Raw genomic sequence first — 21,073 nt, 5'->3', positions numbered from 1 at the left:
TCCATGACACCAATATTTGCCATATTTTGTCTGTTTTCTTTGCATGGTTCTCCTGTTCTAGAACCCCACATGTTGGGAGTGTCGGAGGGCTCAGTCCTCAGCCTCCTCTCTTCTGTACACCCTCTGTCTAGATGATGTCCTCTAACTCAATAGCTGCAAAGACCTCTGCTGACCAATCACAGCACAGAGCTCTCCTCAGAATTCCAAAATCATACCATACTGCCTGACATTTCTTCTTGGATATTCAATTGGCATATGAAACTTAACATGGATATAAGAGAACTGTTGATCTTCCCTCCACATTTCATGCCTGCTCCTTCTCTATCTCAGTAAGAGTACTGCCCTCCACACCAAGTTGCATAAAAATCCTAGGAGTCATCCTTGAAAATTATCTTTCCCTCACATTCAAAATCCAATTCATAATAAAGTGTTGTAGGTTGTATCCCAAATTATCTTATTAACTGACCATTTACCACCATCTTCACTGCTCCAACCCTAATCCAAGCGACCATCGACATCACCCAACAGCCCTTCCTGACTGGTTCCCTGCTAATTCAGATCACATCATTTCCTTGCTCAGATCCCTACAATCCCAGTTCGAGAGTAAAATCCAACTACAAGGCCATTCTCGATTTAGCTGTTACCTAGCTCTTGATATCAGCTGCTTACTATTGTGGCCACACTGGCGTTAATGCCCTTGAACACTCCAAGCTCCTTCCAAATACAGGGTCTCTGCATTTGTTCTATTTGGAACGCTCTTCCTCGTCAAAGCTGCCTTCTCTTCATTTCAGATCTCACATGTACCTCTTGAGGCTTTTCATTACCACCCCTGGTAGTGATTAAGGAACAGCCCCATTTCTAGTTACTATTACATTCCCTACTGTTGCTGTTGGAACTAAATGAGTTGTATTATGCCCAGGACTAATCAGGACTGAAATTACTTGTTGCTTCCCTCCCTCGAAAACTACAAGCTTCCTGAGGGTAGGCTGTATTTGCTGTATTGCCAGCCAGCACCTAGGGAGGTTTCTGGCACATATTAGATGCTAATATTCACTGACAGCTATACAAGTCTTTCTCACTTCCTGTACACATACTGGTTACTTTAGTGCTGTCTTTGAAACATCACTACTCCTTTCTGGTAAGTCATCATCCAACTGAAATGTCTCACATCTGTGTCTATTCCAAGTCACTATCCTCGTCACCATACGCCAGGCAGAGCTTTGTTTTTACCTCTCCAAGCTTTAGTTCACCTCTTCAAAAACACACAATAAATAGATGAACTTAATAGGGTTATCAGATTAAGATATAACATATGTGAAATGACAAGCCCTCAAAAATTATTCCTTTTTCTCAGCTCAGACTCACAGTATTTAACAGCTATTTGATTTCTGTTTCAAGTCTGCACTCTGCCTCATTGCTTAACGCTGTATTTCCTGAATGTAGTAGTTCCTGAATTAATTTCAGGCCTGCTAATGCTGGAGGCTGTGATTTTCCAATTTTCTGAAATAAAGCCAGGATAAAAATACGTTGCAAAGATTAAACTTTTAGTGCTTAAAACCCATTTTTCCTAAAATCACTCATCTTTTAAAGTAGATCAACTCTTACAGCTAATCCAGTATTTCAAATCATTTCGTACTAGTGTAACCATAATAAACTTTCTGAGCCTGTCTCCCTGACTGTAAAATAGATAACTACACCTTAGTTTGCCTAAATATGAAATCAGATGTAAAGCTACCAGCAGTATGATTCACAGTATATCCTCAAATATTGGAGGAACATCATTTGAGAGATAAAAATGGGTGTAAAGATAACTATTTTACTGGTTACACTATTTTAAAGTGGAAATATCTGATTTTCATTGATTTGTACATTTATGTTAACTATTCAGAACTTGAATCATTCTCAGTTCCTTTCAGACACCTAAATTCAGCTGCCAAAAAATAACCTAAATCTATTTCCCTCCCTCAGATATAGTAGTCTTGAACTACCACAACAGGTTCGTTTCCATTCTTATCCTCCTACCATCTAGCCTCTACATGGCGTATCACTCCTATGCTTAATTCTCTTTAATGGCTTCATACTGCAATTAGAAAGAAATCCAAATAAACTGCTTATGCGGGTTAATTACATGATCTAGTCTAGTTCACCTGTTAGCATTTTGCCCCCCCTTGACCCAAATCCACCTATCCCAGCTTCTTCTCATTACCCTCTAAGTTTTTCCAATTTTATAAGCTTTACATGTTATCTAGTCCCTCTGAGTGGAGAGCTCCTATGTTTCATGTCAACTCTAGGCATCTAAAGTTGCCACTCAGTTGCCTTGTTTTATCTTACTTTACATCGCATTTACAACTACTCTTCTCCATTGTAAAGTACATAAGCTCAGAGGGAGACCAATGGACTTGTCTTGCTCATGTATCCTCAACATAAAGAACAGTGCCTGGCACACAGAGGTGCTCAATAAACACTTGATAAACACCATTAAGTGGCCTGTCTTCATTAAAGCAATGTTTAATAGTATAAAGGAAAACACACACACACACACACACACACACACACCCCAAGGTATTTATAGGGATCATCTACAGGCTGAATTGTGGATGTTCATTCTTTTGGATTCTCTTTACTTTCTATGATGTGCATACCACGCTCTTGTGTTGTTGTAAAATAAAATATACATAAAACTTGCCACTCTATATACTGTTTTTGAAATTAAAAGGCACAAGTCACAATTACATACCGCCCTATACAGCTTCCTCTTTTCAGGTCCATTTCACACCAAAAGCCAAGAGGTTCCAATAGCACTCCTGCCTCCCCATCATGAAACCTGGTTTTTTATCAGTAATTTGTTCCACGTATCACTTTACTTTTCCAATTATGCAAGTGAACAACTTCAGATTCTTAGATACCACCTTTTTCCTCACCAAGACCTGGCTGTTTTACCCCCTAAGTCTTTCAAATTCTTTAGGTTTCTAACATCACCACTCTAGTCCAAGCTACTACAACCATTCTACTTTCATAGCTCTTGACTGAACTCCTACAGCATCCTTTCACCTCATTTACTCATTGCTTACCTCCTTCAATTAACCCAGAGCCCCAACTTATTGAACTCCAGAGATTTCAAAGTAGAATTACCTTCCCGCCACTCAACAAAACCTTCAACTTCCTATTGCTCTTGGGATAAGGACCAACCTCCTTATGGTCTGCCCCTAGCTACCTTCTTAAATATGCACTCACTTTTAGACCTTTTTAACCTGAGAGCGGGGAACCTTGTTCATTTCATCATTTATCAACAGTACCTAGAACAGCACCTGGCACTCAGAAGCTCAATAGTTAATGAATTAAATGAGCCAGTGAAAGTTAATCAGAAGAGCATGAACAGATCTTCCTGCAGCCTGAAAAATGGATAGAAGGGAGACAAACAGAAAATATTAAGTAGAACAGATGAGACTCCAAACATTTCCAGGTTAAACAGGTCAGAAAAATAGAGATGTTCATTATCAGCGAACCAGGTATGCATGTCACTTAGAAAGAGAAAACACATTGTTTTGGACTTTCGAATTTTGAATTACTGAAGGACTTCAAAAGGGGACAAGGCAAAAAAGGATTAAAAAAAGAAGTGTTTGAAACACAGAATAGGGAGGCAGTAGAAATTCAACTGAGTGAAAAACAGTATCAGGTAACACTTGCTGAGTGCTCAGTACATTGTTTTAGGTGCTTTATGTATTAACTCGCTGAACCCTCACAATCATCCACCTCATTTTACAAATGAGTTAAACAGGAGCTCAGAAAATGTAACCATTGCGTGGTGGAGTTGCCATTCAAGGCCAGGCTGTCTACAAAGCCCTTCTCTTGACCATCACACTATATGGAATCTACTGAATGGACAATAATACTGAAGCTAAGGTACTTCCTGGCCTAAATGAAACCATTCAGAGAAAATCTGTGGGGAAAGAGACTGAGGACAGATGTGTGTGTGTGTGTGTGTTGGGGGGGATAATGGTGGTTATGGGGTGATAAAGAGTACAGAAAACAGGAGCAGTTAAAAGAATATTATTAATGTCACAAAACAAAGCATTCCAAGTAGGCAATCAGCTTTATCAAAACTCTGAGATCAAGGACAGGAGTAGTAATCTTTTCTGTGAATGTTTAATCCTAAACCCACATTTATAGTATTTTGTCCAGTATTTGGTAATGCTAAAAAGACTTCACTTCCTATTATTCTGAAGTATAAGGTGTTTATATACTACATAAATAGACTGGAAGATTTCAGTCTTTGTCAAAAATACCCAGAAACTTCATTACTTAGGAATGCTGACTTAATTATGCAAAATTTTTTTAAAACAATTACTCTCTATATGAACCCACTGAAATCCATCACGAAGGGAAATCTCTTTCAGGACATAATAAATAATTCATTTATCCAGTAATTTAAAATAATTTAGAATTCTGGCATTAAATTGATCAAGACTTAATAATTAGAAAGTCTTATGAACACAGAATGAAAAAAAATCAAGTCTTCATCTGTAGTTAAATATAAATGATGAGCAAGCTGTCTTAAAGGAAAAATATGAACATATATCCACTAAAATTTTCATTCACTTTATACAAAGACTATATCATATAACACAGTTAAATGTAGCACCTTGTATGGGTAAAACTTTCAAATATTTTGTTCCATATAAATTTCCTGGACCAAATGATATTTTGCTCCTTCAGATCTGGTTCTGCTTGCAATATTAGTGTCGCATATACATTTTACCCCTTCTAAAAATTTTTTCCACAGCCATAAAATTAGATGTTATTTTACATTATAATTAACATTGAAAGGACTTTAATATACATTTATAAAAATCTTAAGTCTTACTGCCCAGGAGTATTTAAATAATGGTTGTTCTGGCTTTTCTTCAGTACAAACCTGTGAAGACCGATTTAAGGAATCTTCATAAACAGTGTTATGAATATATCAGGAAAAATTCATTTTCATCACCCCTTTTAACAAAGTTCTGAAATTACATATGCCTTATGACTTCATTACTCATTTAAAGTATATATTCATAACTATGACTCTTCTTTCCTTTCTAATATTCCTTTAGAGCTTGACAAATCTGTTCTAATTGCTGAATTGGGTCATGTCCTTAACTTCAGATAACCTCAGTCTTCCCATCCCCTTTCTCTTTTCCTTCTGAGATGAGGTAGCAATCCTTTGGAAAACCCAAGATTTTTCTAAAAAGTAAATGTTCAGTCATCTGCTTTACATCATTCTCACCTTCCTTACCACTTATTATTCTGTTCTAACATTCTTTATCTTGTATACCAGCTATCTAACTGAACTGAGATAGGTCTCTAACAATGTTCAAGTCTTACTTAAATGATTTATTTTATATATCAAATTTCACAAATAATAGTTGGTTTTAGAATAATTCCTTATTTTTACTTAGGTTGTGTGAAATGCAATTGGGAGAAAATATTCTGGAACACAAACCTACAGATTAAATTAGGGACATAGATAAATGCTGCAGACATCAGTAGTTTATTGTTTGTTTAGTCCAAACACATTCAAAATGGAAACTCAAAGAATACTTTCCACCTGAAACAATTAAACTAGATACTACTAGCATATAATGCTTAACACATTACAGCAATAAAGATGGTAATCCATTGTCTTCTATACCTACTAAAGCCAAGATGGTAAAGCCAATTTGGTTGCAATAGTGTCATAAGGATAGAATAGAATATTACCATCCAAAAAGAAAAAAACCAGAAAACAAAAAAACAAAACAAAACAAAAAAACAGCAAATAACAGTAATGGTAGATGAATACTTTTACTCTGGTTCACTGAAAGGGGACAAAATGTTAAAGGTCCACAGTACTGCAGGTGAACAATCACCATGTAAACTTCTCCATGTGATGTTTTAATGTTTTACTCATGGTATGTAAAGACTGAAGCTGAATGGCTCTTTGCTTTAATTTTCCATTACACTTAACATTTGTCATTACTTTTGGTGCCAGAAGTTTTCATGGGTGGCAGGGCAATATCTTGGATTGGAAATTTTATATATATATATATATATATATATATATATATATATATATATATATATATATATATATATATAAAATGGGAAGGAGAAAGAAATGAAAGAGGGAAAATATGCTACAAAAAACAAAACACTGACAAGAAACCACTCATTTAAAAGCAGTTTGAATAAAGGCTTCAAAACTCAAAAGTAATTTTCTGGTAAGAACTTCAAGTACTATACATCAGAAAGTGTAAAAATATTTCAAACAGGAAAAAAATCCTTAACCCCCCAAAATGGAAACTGAGAAATCTGTGTCCCCAAAATATACGCAATAGTGCAAGACTTTTCCTCGAACATGGAAGACCTCATTCAAGGGGGAAAAAAAGGGACAGATTTAATTTTACTTGTATCGCCCAGTACATGAAAAACAAAATATGTGCATCATCTGCTAGTTTACTAAACAGCAAACAGTTCCATAATTCAGAACCAGTTTGCTATTATGTCAAGTGCATTTTTTGTTTGTTTTTACTAAGATAGACTGGAGAAGTCTTCCATGTTAACAAGCAGCTTTAAGTGGTCACACTTATTTACCCCACTCCTAGCCTGAAACATCCAGAAACTAGTAGGTACTAAATGCTCCAAGCATAAAATTGGATATCCTTTGTCATACTTGCGGTTTACTGGAACTTGCTATAAAGACAGACAATAATCCAGCAGCTACAAACTTTGCTCACAGAATTGTTTAGAGATTCATGTAAAAATAAAAGATGTCGTCCCAGACTTAAATTCAGAGCCACTCGGGTGCTGACATCAGTTCAAGAATTGTGCAAAATGAATGACAGTTCCCTGCCCCCCAAATAGAAAATGCAAACACTTAAGAGCTGCTGTTCTTTTCTCCGAAAATTGCAGTATCCTCACTCCAGGTTTACTTGCCATTTATGGAATCTGACTGCTTTTAAAATGTCACTAAAAATGTACATCAAGTTGATTGACTTTTCCAGCACCTCTCAAGTGATACGCTTCAACGTTCACATTCAGGCTAACAGAAAAGTCAACAAGAGACTTACTCAAATAACTGACTTCCTCCTTCCCCCTCCCTCCCAAACACACAAGACTCCCTCCCACAGAGAACACAAAGTTGTTAACTGAAGAACAAGGTAAATAATATGCTAGTCAATTTTACTGATTTTAAAGATACTGCAATTTTTATACACTTCAATGATTTTTCAACATTTTGTAGCTGTTTGGCTTTGCAGCACAGCAATTCATACACTATACTGTACAAAATTACCAGCAAGACTGGAATGATGTATTAATAGAAGGCACCATCATGCTTATTACATTACCAGAGAACAAAATACAGTAAAGACAATTTTCACTGTACACAGCTTAAAGAAAGGAAAAGGGGGAGGAGGAGTGTTTTGAGCAGCCAGCCATCCCTGTGCTGAAGAGGGGCAGGTAGAAAAATCTTAGATATGGAGCTACGAAATCTGGTCTAATATTCAAGACCATAGCATTTGAAGTTCTGATTTTTGTTATTTAGTTCATAACTAAATGATTTCCTTCTGGAATATACTTGTAGTCTTGTTAAGGTTTATGTGTACACACGCTGGTCACAGCAAGCAGGTAAAAATGCCCTCATCATTTCACAACTATGCGCTACTGGAAAAAAAGATGAAAGGTTTTTTCCCCTGTTGCCTCCTTTGCAGATGTCAATGTTAATGAGTTCAGAGTACCCATTAGTGCATTTTGATGAGTGCATAACAAGTTTCTGTTGGTTTGTATTTTTGGGGGGAGCCAAGGAAAAAGGCAAGATTCTCCAATTGCACAAATTGCACTATTTGTGTTTCCAACATAAATAGGCAGAAACAGTAACACTTAAACAAAATGTGCAGCAGAGGATTTTTTTTGACTCAAAGGACCTGAATTCAGTTGGGCATGTCCTTTTAAGTTCATTTTGTTGCAGACAGTTTAAGATATGGTCATTTCTCAGTCCTTAATTCTCCAAGTCTAGATTTATAAATTAACAATGCGAATCCTGTTGTAAAACTGGGGAAATAATGTCCACCTCAATTTAACTGATAACTAAAAGATGCTTTTCACATCAAAGAAATGATCAAAAAGGCTGTGTCACATTCCAAAGCCAAAAAAAATTAACAAGAATGCAAACACGATGAATAATGTACCACTGCCAAGACTTTGCCAACAGTGGAGCCTCAGCGACGCTGTCCTGTGAAGCGGCCTTCCATCTGCCCGGTTCCTCTCCCGGAGCCAAGTTTCTGTGCCATGCCACCTCTTGGAGGGGGTCCTCTTCCATCCCGGTCCCGCATCATTCCACCGCCCACTATTCCACGGGGACCACCAGGACCTCGATCATTGCGCCTAATATCCCTGCGATCATCACCACCTCGAGTTTCTCGCTCTCTGGCAGCTCTTGTCTTTTTCTCTTCCACATTTAAACGTACTTCCCCTCGAAACATAATTGGCTTTACAAGGGAAGAAAAAATTTTACATGGGCAGGTTAGACAATAATAGTAATGTAGTAGTATCATACACAAGTAAGAAAATCCAGGGAGACAAAAAAACTTTTCATAAAATTCTCAATTTGCAATCTATTCCAACCTTCATTACCAGAGCAAATAATGAAATAAATTTAAAACAATCCATACTTCAGACTTCAAAACTACTAACAAATCTTTATTCTTTGCATAAATACCATTTCATAGTAAACTATTTTTAACTTTACCATTTAAAAAAGACTTTCTAAGTAATACTAAATACAACAGGAATAATAAAGTATTGAATTATGCCCTTTAAGTCACTTACTTTTGCAATTAAGATTCTCTGAACTGGTTCAGAGTCATCAAAAACCACAAAACCAAAATTTGGAAGCTTTCCCCCAACACCCTTGGTATTGATGCGAAGTTCCACAACGTTTCCAAAACCTGTGAAAATATACATTACACCAAGGGTTAAATATTTTAACAGAATATTTTGTGACTTTAATTGTTCAGGATGAAATACCTTAATCTCCTTGATCCACATCAAAACAAAAGTTGCAAGCTGCTATACCCAGTGACAGTTAAGGTACATTCACTCTTACAGGTCATTCACTTAAGATGCCAACAAAAACTAGCCTGTTTTGTTATCCTTCTGCATCTTTATCACTCCTTTCAAAAGGGAAGTTACATACACAGTTTCCGAGAGACAATGTTATTTTCTATTTCTGACTTGAATTTGCCAAATGAATCCCATTTCCAAATCTAAGACTGATTGATTCATCCAGCTCTTTCTTCTAACCTCTACAGAACCAGGCCAGTCAACACTCAGTACAGTCACTGAGAAACATCTGGTATAACCTTCTACTCCCTTCTGATCAAGGTGATTAGTACCTAGAGGTATACATAGTACAGAGAGGTAAATGTTTTTTTAAAAATCCTCAATACATTATGAAAAGAGTTCTCTTCTCCTCCTGCTTCATTTTACAATAAAGCAAAGTAAACTACTTACTCATGAAGAACTCTTTCAGTTCATTTTCATCAATATCATGTGGCAAGTTACCAACAAAGAGTTGATGACTATCTGGATAGCGAATTATTCTACGGTTATCAGCTTCATTCTGTTCAATATCTCCTCTGCCTGAGAAAAGGAATAGAGCAGATATTAAAGTTTACAATGTCATACAAAAACTAGCTCAAAGCAATGAATGTAAAAAAAAACAACAACCTGATATTCCTGTTTTAGTTTATTTAATAAGATAGTGAGCTCCTTGAACAGAGGTGGAAGTGCCTATTATTAGTAGGTTAGTTAGAAAACATGACACTGACTAGATTGCTGAAGTCCCTTCTTCTAGGTCTACTGATCTGATTATATGAAAGCCAAATATTAGCAGTACAAGTATTCCTCCTTAACCAAACTCCTGCCATCACCCAGAAACCAAATAGATTTCAGACAGTGAGGTATACTTGTACTAAATAATTGTTTAGTATTTTGACATTCACAAATTAATCTTTGGTTGTATGAAATTATAGCCAAATCCATAAATTTAATAGCAATAACATCTTATTTATATAGCCTTTTATACATGTAAGAGTGCTCTTATATGTATATATATAAAATCTTATTTGATCTTCCCAATGACACAAGCAACACAATGAGGCATATAAAGAAAGGCATCACACAGGAAAAATTTGTGTAGTAACTGAATGGTGTAAGAGAAGCTCATGATTTAAGGGTCTCACCCAAGATCATAAACTCAGTCAGTGACAAAGCTAGGATAAACCCCAGCTCCCATGACTTCTTAATAATAGCACATCACTTATTTTACTTTTGTGGGAAAAAATTACATTGTCTAAATTTGATGTATACTATCTCCCACCTCCTCCCAAAAGCAATCTAAACATACTTACAGAATTCAAATAGAGGTTCTACATATATTAGCTAACAATGGAAACAAGTTAAAAATCATGGCAACTTACTTAATACCTAAGACAATCAAAATAAGAAGAATCAGGGTGTGCTTACTGTTTATCTGTGAAGAGATAAGAGTGCTAAGAGAGTAGGTTATTGAGACAGCTCGGTTTTGAATTCTTAGAACCAGTGACAATAACCAAATAAAATGTGTCTCAAAATTCTTTTACACCTTCAAAATACATGTCTCTATGGCATGTCAACTAATCTTCCCCTAAAAGTTGTTTTGCCCAGGCTATGTTTAGCAGGTTACTTAAGCCTTTAAGCAGTTTGGTACTAAAAGGATTTGCATATAAAACACATTATAATTTTTTTTTTAATTTTTTAAGTTCGGTCTTCAACTTTTCAAGTGCTAAGTGATGAAGGCCACAGAAGGGGCTGACTCACCTGGTCTTGGTCCTCTAGGAGGGAAACCAGGTCGTTCTCTAGGTCGCTGTTCACGCACACGAGGTGGCTGAGACTGAACTTCTGGTTTAGCTTCCACTCTCGGCTAAAATACAAGGGAAAAAACACATGATATAGAAACACATTCCACAGGAGAAAAACAACTAAAAAAACAACCAAGGCATAATGGTCATTTTAAGTTCAGAATATTTTTAACGTAGTGTCCTATATATGTGAAACATAAATTTTTATAAAGATATTCTGTACCAATCTAGGACTGTAGGGTAAATTTTATTTTCTCACTCAAGGCTGTAACTCACAATAAGCTGCTTTTTATTTACAACCATATTTTTTCAATAAAGTTACATCCACATTGAGATGGCATAAAAGGTATCGCTACAAAATTCAAAAATGCAAGATGAGCCACTCCATGTAAATACATATAGAAAATAAAAAGCCATCTTTATCTTAGGAAGACAAGAATATATGACACATCCTTTCTAATTATCTAGTATGCTGCCCTTCAAATTTAATAGTGCTCAGCAATATCTTCTAAACCCCATCCCATAATTTTTTTAAAAAATCAGTATTTTGATAGTTCAAAATATACAATTTAGTGTACTCTAGCGTCTAAAAATACTATCTTGAAGTTAAAATGCACATAAAAAAACAAGAGAGGAACGTGTTGACAGCATCTCAAATAGTCAAAGAAGTCCTTTAGCTCCCTATTGTTCTTCCTAATGGGGGAGGTGTGCATTTATTTAAGGACTGACCCCAACCATGTTTCTTAATTAATTCTTGGGGGTGGCAGGGGAAGTAATAGTTCATTTTAAGGTACCCTCCAAAAGTTTCTGCTAACTGCTAAATTAAACACATTAATTAAAGTAACTATGCTAAAAACAAAATGACATCTGCATCTACTATTACCTTTTCTTTAATACATTGGCATTTTCAGTATTCCCAACCTCTTCAGGCTGTGTCTGTTGCCTAAATATTTATGGTCCGAGGAAGACACAAAATAATATGCACCTGCAAAGGATGCTGAAAACCCTCAGCAGGAATATGAAGAATGTGTCCTCGAATCAGAAAGCTAGTAATGTCAGTCCTATCTTTATGGCTGATCATCTCTGAGTACCTCAGTGGCTCAAACTCCTTCATAATTTATATTAACTGGGATGTTATAATTTGCAAGGACACATTTTGATACAGAGATATGTGTCTTTCAAAAACAACCATTTATTATAAATAATTTCACCTACTGTAACCAAAAGGTATATTATCTCCTACCCTAGCAGTTTTTAACAGATTTGCCTGTCTCTCCCAATTGTTTTTCTTCCATATAGATCTCCCATTTCCGTCAAAATGAAGTTGCTTTCCATGTTCTAGAATTTTGCTAGTTAAAAAAAAATTTTTAATGTTTAATTTTCCCAGGTTTTTAGTATGTATTTATTCTTACAATGACCATAATCTTAATTTATTTCTACACCAGATAAAGAACCAAGCACAGTGTCATCAAACATAGATGTTCAGTAACTATTGGTTCATTTAAAATTAAATTACATTTTTAGTTTTCTAACACAAAACATGTAGGAGAATGTTCTATGCCTGACCAGGGGACCTAAGTTACAGCCCTGAGACCACTTCTATCTGTATTTAGAATTTAAGACTACATAATAATTTGACCGAAAATGTGATGCCTGAAAAAGGTAGTTATTTAGAAATTTCAGCTAAGCGGGGCAGGGCCTAATAGCACAACTTACTTCAGTATGAAAGTAAAACAGAATTAAAGGATATTCTCTAACAAAGTCTGATGAAGCTAGTATGTTTAATAAATTAATAAAAATAGCAAAGGTACACCTTTTAATTTAAATGTCTCAGAAAAACCTCGACTCATTCAAACCAAGAAAAAGAATTCTGGCTGACTGATTCAGATTCTTTTCAAAACAGATTACTGAAACAAAAATAACTGCAAGTAACAAAACAAAAAAGTTCTTCATTATCCTTTAAGGATTTAAAATTAAAAAACACAAATTTAAGTAAGTGCCAAGATCTTACAAATAATCCATACATTAATTTAGCAACCTGACTTTTAGATATTAGATGATGCCAATATAGGAAAAATAAGACCCCAAAAAAAAAAAATCAAAATTTCTTTCAGTAACTGATTACTGTATGTCAACTAAGCCAGCTGTACACTTACAATTCTTCAAGCTCAATTTCATTAAAACTATTTGCTCCAAGGAGGTAAAATAACTAAGATACCACAAACTACTTTAGGGCCTTACAATTAATTGCATGCAACCAAAAAGTGTGCTCACATGACAAATTCCACAAATGAAAATCAAATAGAATATGAAATAAACATGAAACCATCAAATCAACTCAACAGCAGGTAAAACCACAACTAATATGTATTTCAACCGCACATAAGCTACTTAAATGAACTAATCGACTTCCAAGAAACTTACCAAGAAATTAACTTACCTACTTCTAAATTAATGCCTACCAATACCCTGGAATTAATTTAATTCTCTTTTTATTAATAATCTATGCTAAAAGTGTTAAGGAAATGGATACTACACCAAAGTGACAAAATAAAATTGAAGGGTTTATTAAATCAAGTGGAAAAAAACCACGAATTCATTCTAACATAGCTTAAGGAGATCAGAAAGTTCTTTTAAAGTTTAAATTATAAATGTTTAAAATTTTGTTTTAATAAGGGGGTAAAGGTTGGGAAACAGCCTCTTACAATTTTTTTTAAAAACTTAAAAAAAAAAAATTTTTTCCCCCTGGACAAGAGCTTAGGATCTAATATAATGTAATTTAGACATGGCTTAGACACAGCACTCTTCTTCTTTGATGTAAACAGAGATACATTCCCCTCCAAGGGCTAAAGAAACCTATAGGCTTCCATGAGTGTCCAACTGCATAAATTCGAAGCCCTACTATTTTATTTACATAGCTATCTGACCTTGGGTGAAGTACTCTAGCCCTTAATTTACTTATCTGTAAAACAGGAATAATAACAGTAACCATACTCATAGGGTGGTTGTGAGGATTAGATAAGAATAAATATTAAGTGCTAGTGCTTTGCACAATGCCTGGTGCCACACTAAAGGTGTAAGAGGTATAAGCTACTCTAACTACTTTTATCTAGCAGTGAGTTTAAAATAAATGTGGCCAACTCTCTGAAATCAAGGAACATCCAAAGGATTCCTAATGCAAATCTGATAAGAAATCAAGCATTTCAAAAGAAAATCCGTAAGTCACTTATTGAGTCTTCAGATGGGTAGAAAAGCACAGTCAATACCTGGCAAATTAATTTTCTTCGTTAAGACAGAATTCTAGTTTGTGATCTGAGGTAATTACTCAATATTTCCTGAATATCTAGCTGAAAAAAAAAAAAAGGTATCACGAGGTCATGTGTTCTATTACGTAGCTGATTATGCGTACAACACCAGAAAGGCTGTCTAATAATTACTAACTACTTTTGAAATCTCAAAGTTTCACTGTTTAGAGCATATAAAGAGGTATATAAACACAATTTTATGTGCACTAACCATTCTAAATGTAAATTTTCTAGTGGAACGAAGTTTGATTCAAAATGTAGGGGAGAGTACTGGACACCCTTTAACTGTGCCTATTAACTTTAGAATTTAGTTGATTCTACATTACACCTAATAAACTTATTAGGTAGCCAGTGTCTTATGTTCAGTGTTTTTGAAAGCTCTGAAATGGGTAAGATGACAAACAGACAAAAAGCAGAATACTAGAACGATCAGTTAAGGTGAACACTACAGTCATAAGTTGGTACAGGCTTCAATTAAACGGTATGAACCACTTACAGACTGAGAGCTTAGGCAGTGTATTTTTTAGAGTTTTTTCTATTTTTAAAAAACAATGATTCTTTATAATGTCATACTACTTTGTGCCTTTCCAAATTTCTTCCCTAAAATATTTTTGCTAAATAAAATTCTAAATTTTTAAAAAGGATATTTTTTTGGTTATTTTAAGAAGGCTTTTAAATGACAATATATATTGGTAAAACTAACTTAATCTGTATTTGACACACCCAAACCCCAAATACCACCTATGTAGATGATGAATGGAGATCTGGCATTTAAAGTGGGTGCACTGACACTTAATACAATTTTTTTTGTATATTTAATCCATAATTTCTGATTGACTCATTTTAAAAAGTATAAAAAAGATAAGCAATTGGCAATGTAACAAGGATACAATCCAATGTGTTCACAGATTGGTTACCTGTGAGACTGGTGCTTTAACATGGGGTGGAATTCCAGAGGAAGAAACAGTACCACTAGGAGGCAGGTTTTTACTGGTCACTGAAGCCCAGGAGAAAGCCTGCAGGAAATGCAACAAACCTAGACTACTAATCATGGAAAACCACCAACATTCCTATAGGGAAACTTCCAAATATATATTTTCTTTTCATTTCTAAACTATTGTTCTATATTGGAGGACTCCTAAAAGAAAGGCACACACACACATGCCAGTCTATGTGCCAGCTTTCGAAATCTCATTATGCAAGATTATTTGACTGTTTTGTCTGAACTACTAAATAAATCCACAAGCAAGTTCCTATATGCTCTAAGGAGATGAGCAAGTGGCAAACAAAACCACTAACAACTACACATGCTAGAAAAATAAGAACCTAATAGAACCAATTTCTTTCCCCTTTTGGGGGAAGATAAGGTGTTGTGATGGTGTCAAGGGGAGAGGGGAAGGATAGGAAAGAAGAAAGTACTAGCTGGAAAGTTTAACAGACATTCACAAATTGAACAAGGAACCTCCTGCTCTCACTACGCAAATATACTTTAACCTTCTACTTTACAGAAAGATAAAAGGTGTTTTAGGTAAGTTTAAATGATACACTACGGGTGTCACTCATGTTTCCAAGATAGTTTAATTGGTGTAGTAAGGAATTTGTTCCCATTTAAACCAGAAATAACTTGTATCACTTCTCTTAGCAATAGGCCAACTTGTTTTAAGTTGGGAAATTACATGACTCCTGTTGCATCCGTGCATAGAGGACTTAATACAGAATGGAAGAGCAACTCTCAGCTTCAGTACATGGACTAGAAGATACTAAACACTGCACACACACAAGGATTAATCTTAAATTTTACCCTGAGGGGTGTTTTTTAGGGGGTGAAAATACAATAAAATTTCCTCAGAATTACCAAACAAAACCCCACAGCTTCTTTCATATACATAAAAACAGCATAGCTTACTATTAAACAATTTAAATAACAGAACAAAGGTCATGCTTCATTAATGGCACCAAATAAGAAAGTGTGATGTTACAGGTCTAAAGAGTTCCTCTGCTCTAACCTTTGGTGGTTCCTGTGGCAGAGAAACAGGTTCAGCAGGAGGAGGAGAAGTAGACTTCTCCTCTAACTCTTCCAAGTTCTTCTCCTCCACTTGCGGTTTCTGCTCTTCAGTCTTTGTTTCAGATTCTGGCTCAGGTTCAGGTTCATGAGAGGATTCTTCCAATGGCTCCTCTATGCCATTACTACAATAAAATATTTTGTTCACTTTTCAGTAAGAGTGAAATGATCAATTCAAAAAAAAGAAAATTCAGCATTTCTCTAATTTAATGGGCATAACTAGTAATAAGCTGTTTTAAAGCAAAAGTCCATTAAGAACTAGAAGGCAGAGGGAATAATACTCTCAAGCAGCATTTCTTTAACCTACTTTAAAAACTGGATTACTAAAAATGTTTACTTTAATACTAACTATAAACAAACTGCATATTTAAAAAATAAAATGCTTACTCTGTGTTGTCCCAAACACAATGCATTATCAGCAAATGATCAGTTTTAGGGCAAAGCAAGTTCAATTTTTGAATTAAATAAAACAATGCTTTCCATATAGAATTTACTTTGCATATACACAGTAAATTCTCAAATGCTGGTTTCATAGCTTTAGCAAAAATTTACTTTCAACAATAATTCTAGAAACAAAAACCAGCTTGCAACTACATTATAGTTTAGACCAAATTTGGCCTTGCAGACACTATTCTTACGTCACAGGGTGAGCTTCATAGTAACCACTGTTAGCATTTTCTTGCACAGGTTCTGGAGATGGTTGCCTTTCTTCTTGTTCCTCTTCTACTTCATCTTCTGATTCTGGAAATACATAATATACCACATCTCGTTTTAAGAGGCTTTAATACACAATTTGATATACGTATTTTTAATGTTTAAAGACGTCATATGATATTTCTTACAAAGGCACTTAATTGCAGTATTCCTTGTTCTCTTAAACTGAAGAGCAAGCAAGATGAATTTTGGAATTTACTCTATTTTTTAAAAAGGTCTATTAGTAAAAGGGAAGGGTAGGAAAAAAATGCTATTAAAGTCATAACTCAGTTTCCTTTGTCACATCGATTCAATGGAGGAATAATGGTAAAGAAAAGGAAACAAGCTGATGTATATCAATGGAAGATCAATTAAATAACTATGGTATAGCCAAAAAAAAAAAAAAAAACAACCAGCCAACAAAGATATATTAAGTGAAAAAAAGCAAGCATTGAGTCAGTGTACTTCCACTTTTATAAAAGTACTGGTCAGTAAGGAATACAACAAATTTCTATATTAGGCACCAAACTCTTGGTTATCTATAGAGGATGAGATTGAGGGAAATTTTTTCACTTCCTATGTATCATTTTTATATAATTTCATATAATGAACTATTTCTTTTATAACAACAACAAGAACAAAAAGGAGAAAAGGGAGTTTGACTCAGTTACAACAGAGGCAAATTTCTTTAGTTTCACACTTTCCATGTCCTTAAAGAGCACTGATACTGACAAAACCCTTGTATCTTCAAAGTAACCTCACCTTCATCAAGTTCTGGTTCAGAATCACCAAATACTTCATCTTCATAACGAAACATATCATTGTGAACATAAAACTTATTTGGAACAGATCCCTATAGGAAAACAACATCCAAGTATTCCATAAATACCCATAAATGTGGTATTACATAAAAAGAACAAGTAAACACAATTTTTATTTTAATAATACAGAAATGATATAGACTGAATATAATTTTCCAAAGTTGAACATGCTATGATGTTAATATAAAGTAAATTACAGAAGATCACTCAAGGAATACTGAAACTCAAGAAATGGCTACTCAATATAAAAGAACCAGGACCAATTAACAAACAGAATTTTTCCATTTTGTTTAACATGTAACCTATAAAATAATAACATAATTTTAATATTATTTCTATAATCTTAATCATCTATTTACACATTAGTATCAGGATCTCATTTTTACTTCTGAATAGTCAAAGCACACACACAAAGCTCAAATAAATTAATCAACAGGTCCAATACAGATTTCTCAAAAACAGCTACATGCATACCTATACCTGTAAGAAACTCTGGCCACTTCAAGCAACTAGTAACAGTAATATGAAATCATGTAAGTAAAAATTAACTGAAATGAAAACTTACTTCAGGAGCCAGAACAAAGGTTTGCATAAACTTCCTCTCTGGCTGTCCACTATTAGACAGCAAACCCATGACCTGGACCACTACTCCATCACTCAAGGTTGCATGAGCATCCACATGACGAATTTTAGTATGACATTCGCTGAAGTTCAGAGATAATACTTTGTGGTGTATATCCTTTATTAGGAGAAGAAGGTGGGGTGGAAATACAAACTCATGATACTGCATTACCTATTCAATACTACAGACTTTGATTTCCTCGCAACTCTAGAATATTAACTACTTAATCTCTCTGCCTCATTTGAATTCATTCCACCATGCTATGCATTACTGACAGACTAATGTTCCTAGAACCACTACTTTCAACATGTCACCTCTCTACACAAGAAATCACAATGGCTGTCTCATATTATAGGCTTTGTGCAGCTTTCTCCCACTGTTCCGTATTAAGTATGTCATTCACGTAAACTGTGTTGACTACTCCTTAACCTCGCAGCTAACTTTACTGCTTGTCTGCTGATGCCATTTCTCCTACTTTCAATTTCCTCTTGTTTGGTAAGGCCAAATCTTATCATTCAGAGTCTACTGGAAGTTCCACATCCTCTACAAAGTCATAAGGAGTATAGACTCCTATGCACTCCTGTAACATAAAGTTTAGCCCACATTTCTATAAATGTTATACACTGTCTCAACTATTTCATGTATAAAACACACCAAGGATATTAAAATGTTCCATTTTCTCTTTTGTATCCATGCCAGTGTAATACCCGTGCTTCGTACAAAATTGATGTTTGTAAGAACTCAAAGCACATTCGATGATTACTGTAACATAATTCTAGTATAGCTGATTACATTCAAGAAGAAATCCATGGGCACAAGAAGCTATTTTCCAAATCTCTATCTTACCTCAAAAAAAACCTAAAGTAATCTAAAATGCATATGAAATTGATACTTACATTTTGGCCATAAACTGCCTCCTGGGGCTTTCCACTAGCATCTACTCCACCATGAACATAAGAAGAATTCCTGCCATAAAACCTGTAAAACCATCGATAATGATTGACATTCAGTTGTGAAGAGAAGTGTAAGAGGCAGTAGAGTTCTGGTGTCAAACAGACCTAGTTTCCAGGTCTGGCTCTGTCACTCATTAGCTATGTAATCTTGACATTTACAGTCCTCAAAGTTCAGTTTCCTTGGTTATAAAACAGAACAAGAGTAACTTCTCCACAGAGTTGTTCTAAGGATTAAATGAGTAATGACACAGATTTCTTAGTGTGCCTGGCACACTAAATATACACTCAGTCATTAGCTATTCTCATCTAATTCTTACCGTATCTATATTTTGTTAAGTAGAAAAATGAGATATTCAAAATATATTCTAAACACTGATGCTGTAGTTAATTTACCCATTTTTTTCCCCATCAGATACAAAAACTATACAAAAATTATCTAAATTTGTTTGGGAATCAGATACCGTTTAACATTCATTCTACTGAGAGTTCCAAATGATTACTAATTCCAAAGGCTCAGGTTAAAAGTTTAGATATAAATTAATTGAAATAATTCCGAGACTAAGTTAAAAAAAAAATCTACATTATTTTGGCATCTGATTTCTCAATTATACTTCTCTTAAGTACATGATAAATTAGTGTTTCTCTGGTATTACCTAAAGCAATTAGAATTAATATCTTCCTAAATTAAGGTTATCAACATGCAAAGTTAATTTTTTCGTAAAGAGAACTCAGCTCCTATTGTAATAAAACATGTAAGACTTCCTCCATGCCAAGCAATGTTCTCAGTGCACTGTATACATATTGATTCATTTACTCTCCTAACAACCTCAGGATTAAGTGCTATTATCTAAATGAACAAACTGAACTTCAGAAGAGGTTAAATTAACTCCTCAAAGGTCACACACCTATCAAGTCGGGGCAGCTGGCTCCAGAGTCCATGCTTTTAACCATTACCTATATTTTTAAGTTTATACTATTTTCTCTCATGTACTACTGGCAAGCATGTAAACAGCTATCATTCTTCTGGAGGACAATTTGGCTGTAAGTGTGTATAAGAAAAGCCTTAGAGATAATCATACCTTTGACTTAACAATTCTACTTCTAGGAACTTAACCTAAGAACATAACTAGAGGAGGATATGGGGAGGGGGTGGGGTGAGATGTGACAGGGTAAGAGAGTGTCATGGACATATATACACTACCAAATGTAAAATAGATAACTAGTGGGAAGCAGCCGCATAGCACAGGGAGATCAGCTCAGTGCTTTGTGACCACCTAGAGGGGTGGGATGGGTAGGGTGGGAGGGAGGGAGATGCAAGAGGGAAGAGAAATGGGAACATATTGTATATGTATAACTGATTCACTTTGTTATAAAGCAGAAGCTAACACGCCAAAAAAGAAAAAAAAAAAAAAAGAACATAACTAGAAAGGTGCACAAAAATGCATGTGTAAGGATATTCATTAGTGTTAATAAGTGAAAAATTAAAAACAAACTAAACGTTCAGTAACAGGGAAATCTGTTACATAAGCTAAGTATAAAACAGAAGTTTGTGCTGTTATTTGAAATGATGGTAGAGAGCCTTGTTTTTCCCTGTTTAAAAAAAAAAGCTAAAAATGCTAATGCCTACATTGTGAAGACTAAATTTCAGATAATAAAAGGCCTTATTAACTCCATTCTCCCTCAAACTCACATACCCTG

At 34.9% G+C, this 21,073-nt stretch overlaps 1 protein-coding gene across 3 annotated transcripts in view; it reads right to left on the bottom strand.

The window, feature by feature from the left end:
• Positions 1-5,809: 5,809 nt before the first annotated feature.
• The window catches only part of G3BP2 (G3BP stress granule assembly factor 2), a 68,903-nt gene continuing 53,639 nt past the window's right edge, over positions 5,810-21,073 (bottom strand). For 2 of the 3 annotated variants that reach the window (XM_068542809.1, XM_068542811.1), the window contains exons 3-12: positions 19,319-19,400; positions 18,366-18,539; positions 17,742-17,832; positions 16,925-17,027; positions 16,231-16,411; positions 15,142-15,240; positions 10,879-10,981; positions 9,532-9,660; positions 8,848-8,966; positions 5,810-8,507 (exon numbers count right to left, since the gene is read on the bottom strand). In XM_068542809.1, the coding sequence (XP_068398910.1) occupies positions 8,238-8,507; positions 8,848-8,966; positions 9,532-9,660; positions 10,879-10,981; positions 15,142-15,240; positions 16,231-16,411; positions 16,925-17,027; positions 17,742-17,832; positions 18,366-18,539; positions 19,319-19,400 (1,351 nt within the window). In that variant the 3' untranslated portion in view covers positions 5,810-8,237. The remainder of the gene's footprint in view (positions 8,508-8,847; positions 8,967-9,531; positions 9,661-10,878; positions 10,982-15,141; positions 15,241-16,230; positions 16,412-16,924; positions 17,028-17,741; positions 17,833-18,365; positions 18,540-19,318; positions 19,401-21,073) is intronic. The other variant, XM_068542810.1, reaches the window with a different exon arrangement.

This window comes from Eschrichtius robustus, chromosome 4, assembly GCF_028021215.1.
Source record: "Eschrichtius robustus isolate mEscRob2 chromosome 4, mEscRob2.pri, whole genome shotgun sequence".
NCBI lineage: Eukaryota > Metazoa > Chordata > Mammalia > Artiodactyla > Eschrichtiidae > Eschrichtius > Eschrichtius robustus.
This window is presented reverse-complemented; position numbering and strand designations above follow the sequence as displayed.